Source organism: Piliocolobus tephrosceles, unplaced genomic scaffold, assembly GCF_002776525.5.
Source record: "Piliocolobus tephrosceles isolate RC106 unplaced genomic scaffold, ASM277652v3 unscaffolded_28727, whole genome shotgun sequence".
NCBI lineage: Eukaryota > Metazoa > Chordata > Mammalia > Primates > Cercopithecidae > Piliocolobus > Piliocolobus tephrosceles.
In genome coordinates this window covers 10,782-15,691 of record NW_022311784.1, presented here as the reverse complement: position 1 = coordinate 15,691, position 4,910 = coordinate 10,782, and the positions used below count along the sequence as shown (strand labels likewise).

Sequence of the window (4,910 nt, the reverse complement as noted above, 5' to 3'; positions counted from 1 at the left end):
TGAGTTCAAGTGATTCTCCTGCTTCAGCCTCCCGAATAGCTGGGATTGCAGGCACCCACGACCGTGCTCGGCTAATTTTTTGTATTTTTAGTAGAGGGGTTTCACCACGTTGGCCAGGCTGGTCTTGAACTCCTGACGTCTGATGATCCACCTGCCTTGGCCTACCAAAGTGCTTGGGATTACAGGCATGAGCCACTGTGCCTGGCGATTGGGAGGCTTTTGCAGTAACCCAGAGCGCTATGATGAGGGCTGGACCTGGTTGGAAATGATGAGGAAGGTGAGAAGTGGTTAGGTCTGGCATATATTTTGAAAGGAGAGTTTAAATGGGTTGGATGACAAGAGAGAGAAAAAGAAGTTTTAAGGATGATGTCAAGGATTTTGGACTGAGTAACTGGAAGACTAGAGATGCTGTTACTGGGATGGGGAAGATTATGGGAGGAGTGGGTTATAGCAGAGGGAATCAAAAGTGCGTTTTGGGCATGCTAAATTTGAGGTCCAAAAAGAGATGTTAAGAAATGTTGGCCGGACACGGTGGCTCACGCCTGTAATTCCAGCACTTTGGGAGGCTGAGGCAGGCAGATCACCTGAGGTCAAGAGTTCGAGACCAGCCTGATAATTATTAAAATCGATCATTGATGTATACCAATTAATCATATTATTGCTGCTAATACCGCAGGGGGTGTACACCTACCTATGATGTTGTTCCCAATATCCAGGGACAGAGGACATGATCTTAGTTTTAATATCGCAGTAGGTGTACACTCACTCTGTGACACTGATCCTAATATCCAGGGGGTAGAGTATGACATGACTCCCAACATAGCAATGAACGGACAGCCACCCGGTGATATTACTCCTAATATTCATGGAAGAAGCATACGATATTACTCCCAATATCGCAGAGAGGATACAGCTCTTCTGTGATATGGTTCCTAGTATCCAGAGGGGGAGAGGATGATAATAGTTCCTGAAGGGGTGGCCTGCCCCTCCACCCCTGTGGGTGTTTCTCGTTAGGTGGAACGAGAGACTTGAGAAAAGAAATAAGACACAGAGGCAAAGTATAGAGAAAGAAAAGTGGGCCCCTGGGGACCGGCGCTCAGCTTACGGAGGACCCACGAAGGCCCCAGTCTCTGAGTTCCCTTAGTATTTATTGATAATTATCTTTACCGTCTAAAAGATACGGGAGTAAATCAGCAGTAAGACATATAAATAAAGATCTTTGTGACCAGAATAAGTTCAAGGAAAATGCTGTGCCTTGAGATGCATATGCAAACATCTCCATAAACCTTTTAGCAGTATTGATCCAGCAAATCCCACCTTATTCCTAAAAGCGGTTTTCTCTTTGCTCAGTAAACAAAGCACACAATGGGTTTTACACCGAGATGATCCATTGCCCAGGGACGGGCAGGAGACAAATGTTTTTCTCTTACTTGAGATTTAAGAGAATGGTGATGACCTTTAACCACAAGCAGCCTTTAGGTACATGTTTAACAAAGCACATTCTGCACAGCCCAAAATCCATTAAATCTTAAGTCACCACAGCACATGTCTCTTGCAAGGACAAAGTTGGGGGTAGGGTCACAGATTAACAGCATCTCAAATACAGAACCAAATAGAGTCTCTTAAATCTACTTCTTTCTATATAGACACAGTAACAGGCTGACCTCTTTTTTCCCCACAAGTTCCAGTATCGCAGGCTGTGTTCACCCACCCTGTGATACTGTTATGAGTATCCTGGAAAGGATGTGACTCCCCATAGAGCAGGAGGCATACATCCAGCCTGGGATATTGTTCCTAATATCCATGGAGAGGAGAGGCTGATATTACTGCCAATATGGCAGGGGGTGTACATCCACCCTGTGATATTCTTCTTAATATTCCAAGGCTGAGAGGTTGATATTACTCCCAGTATCGCAGACACTGTACACCCCCATGTGATACTCTTCCTGGTATCCGGAAGGGGAGAAGATGGTATTAATCCCCATATCGCAGGAGGTGAACACCCACTCTGATATCTTTCCTAGTATGCAGGGGGAGAAGGGATAATATTATTCCAATATTGCAGAAGATGTAGACGCCCCCCCCCCCATGATATTGTCCTTAATATTCCAAGGCACAGAAGACGATATTACTCCCAATATCGCAGAAAGTGTACACCCCCCAGTGATGTTGTTCCCATGATCCAGGAGGGAAGAGGATGATTTTACTTTCAACCCCTGCACCCTGCAATGCTCTCACCCTGCAACGCCGACACCCAGCTCAACCTGACATGGGACCAGAGGTGCTGGCTGGGGGTGTTGATTGCTTCTCTTTTCTCCCTTGCCAGACTCAGTAGAGGAAGCTGAGACTGAGCAGCCGCAGGAACAAGGTGGGTTTTGCAGGTGGCTCAGGCTTCCTCTGGTTATGAGCTGGGCCTTGGGGTAACGCCAGGGGAGGTGACAGAGCTGAGTATGGTGGGCATTGGATGCGGCTGTCACCCCTCTGTGGTGCGGGCTGGGGGCTTGGGGGACGTTGACTGAGGTGGGCCTGAACCTCTCGTCTACTCTGACACTGGAGGCTGAGGGGTCCCACACTTCTTCCAATGAACATGCTGGCCCCCGCCTGGTCCCCAACCGAGATGGGACATCCTTTCCACTGCTGGGGCCCACATGGAGCTGTGGGTTCCTTTCCCATGACCTGGAGAAGCTGCAGTTCGCCCTGTGCTCTGCCTCAGAGGTGGGAGGCCACACTGCCCTCAGCGGGTAGCAGAATTCAGAGCCTTAGGTTGCAGGGGCCTCAACTGAGGTCCCTGAAGGGTCTGCTCTTTCCTGAGGGGCTGATTCAGGGAGGCCCTCCCATCTCCGCTCTGGGGCTCTGTCTCTTCCCCTCACACAGGGTCCGCATGTGGACAGCCTGGTGATGTGGACGCACCAAGGGCCCTTGGAAGTTCCCTGGGAATGGGATCCGTCCCAGTACATTTGGGGTGCAGGCACAAGGTCCCAGAGGAAGCCTGGGAAGCCAGTGGGGAAGGGAAGGCTGTAGTAGGTTTAGCCTCGGGGAGGGGGTGGTTCCACCCTCTGCCAAAGTCCCTGGAGCAAAGGCACGTGGCTCTCCAGCTGCCCCAGAGGCCAGGGTAGTGGCTGGGAGGGGCTGTGTGCCTCTGCCGGGTGGGGGAGATTTCTTAGCTAATCTAGTGAAGTCAAGTCAGACATTTGTCTCTAAATCATATTTATTAATTTTTTAATTCCAAGGCTTTACAGATGAATAAGGAGACAGTTTGTATTGAAAATAGTTTTTACATGTGAGCTTGAAAAAGAGAGTCTGTTTAAATCTAATTTTTTCCTTCCCTGTAATGTGTCTTTTCATCCCAGGTTTTCCAACAGGAAATGCGCTCGTTTGTTCACCTCTGGGAGGGGTCTTTGGCTGGGAATCCACCAAAGACAGCAGGTGCCAGTGGACTGCCTGAGCAGTCTGGCCTTTGTTAACCCTTTAGGAACTGTGGGCTTCAGGTTTTCAGACCATCCAAGGTGAAGGTGGCCACGGGGGCCTGGAAGCTTTCCCATCCTTCCTGCAGGGATGGTCCGTTTCCCTACACGGAGCTTGGTACCTGGGTACAACACCCCTGTCCTGTGCCATCGGTGGCTTTACCAATTTTGCATAGCAGCTTTTGAGCTGATCAAAGCTCTGATTGGCTGTTGAGGATTTCATGGATTCCTGTACCCCACCGGGGGGCCCAATATGCTGACAGAAGTTACATTTGTAGTTGTAGTGCTGCATATACATGGGTCCAGTTAGAAGGCTTTGATTCTTTCTAAAGGGAAAGGCATCTCTGAGGGATCGCTGAGCTGACATAGTCTCCTCAAACCATGCTGTCAGGTGGGCGACAAAGCAGGACAGGAGGGTGATTTCGTAGGAGAGTCGGGCCACGGGCCTGCGTGTTCTCTCTGTCCCCATAGTGCCGGAGTTCCTACGTACTCCAGGCCCTGGGTTTGCATTGCACATAATTCTCCAGGGCTCATGGCAAGCTGCACCAGGGACACAGAGGGTGGGGATGCGGGGACCCTGCCCCCAGTGGACCAAGGACTCACTGCTGGACTCTAATCTGTCTAGGTATTTTTGTGACTTGCAGAAATACCTCCACCTTGCCTGGGCCTGGAGCCACAGGAGACCCTTCCGAAGGTGAGGAATGTTCTGGAACAATGCAAGGCCTGCCCAGGCTGCCCCCAGGAGCCAGCGTCCTGGGGTCTCTGTGCGGCATCCAGCAACGTGAGCTTGCAGGACCCTGAGGAGCCCTCCTTCTGCTTGGAAGCTGAAGACAACTGGGAGGATCCAGAGGCCCTGATCTCACGGCTGCTGTTCCCTGAACACCTCCGGATACCAGGCCAGCTTCCGTGGCCTGTACAACGTGGCGCTGCCATGGCTGAGCAGCATGTTCTGCAGCTTTAGTGACGAGGAGGAGCTGACTGGGCGCCAGGCACAGGCCCGAGGGGCGGCCAAGAAAGGGCGGCTCATGGCCCTGGCCAGGCTCTGCTTCCTCCTGGGGCGGCTGTGCTGCAGGAGGCTCAAGCTGTCCCAGGCCCGGGTGTACTTTGAGGAAACACTGGGGACCCTGGACGGCAGCTTCGGGGACCTGTTCCAGGTGGTGGCTGTGTACGCCAACCTGACCAGCATTTACCGGAAGCAGAACCGGGAGAACTGTACACAGGTGGTTCCCAAAGCCATGGCCCTGCTCCTGGGGACGCCCGGCCACATCTGCAGCACCGAGGCAGATGGGGAGCTCCTGCAGCTGGTGCTGCAGTGGGCGGTGGGTGGCCAGAGCCTGCAGGCCGAGGCCCGGGCCTGCTTCCTGCTGGCCAGGCACCACGTGCACCTCAAGCAGCCCGAGGAGGCCCTGTCCTTCCTAGAGCGGCTGTTGCTTTTGCACAGGGACT

General features: G+C 52.1%; 1 protein-coding gene across 1 annotated transcript in view; it reads left to right on the top strand.

Moving 5' to 3' along the window:
* Nucleotides 1-2,326: 2,326 nt before the first annotated feature.
* Nucleotides 2,327-4,910, top strand: part of LOC111533306 (SH3 domain and tetratricopeptide repeat-containing protein 1-like) — a gene marked incomplete at both ends in the record, with an annotated part of 11,927 nt that continues 9,343 nt past the window's right edge. Inside the window, 4 exon segments of the mRNA XM_026451312.1 lie at nucleotides 2,327-2,368; nucleotides 4,109-4,338; nucleotides 4,340-4,907; nucleotide 4,910. The exon segment at nucleotide 4,910 is cut by the window's right edge and continues 633 nt beyond it. Of these exon segments, the coding sequence (XP_026307097.1) occupies nucleotides 2,327-2,368; nucleotides 4,109-4,338; nucleotides 4,340-4,907; nucleotide 4,910 (841 nt within the window).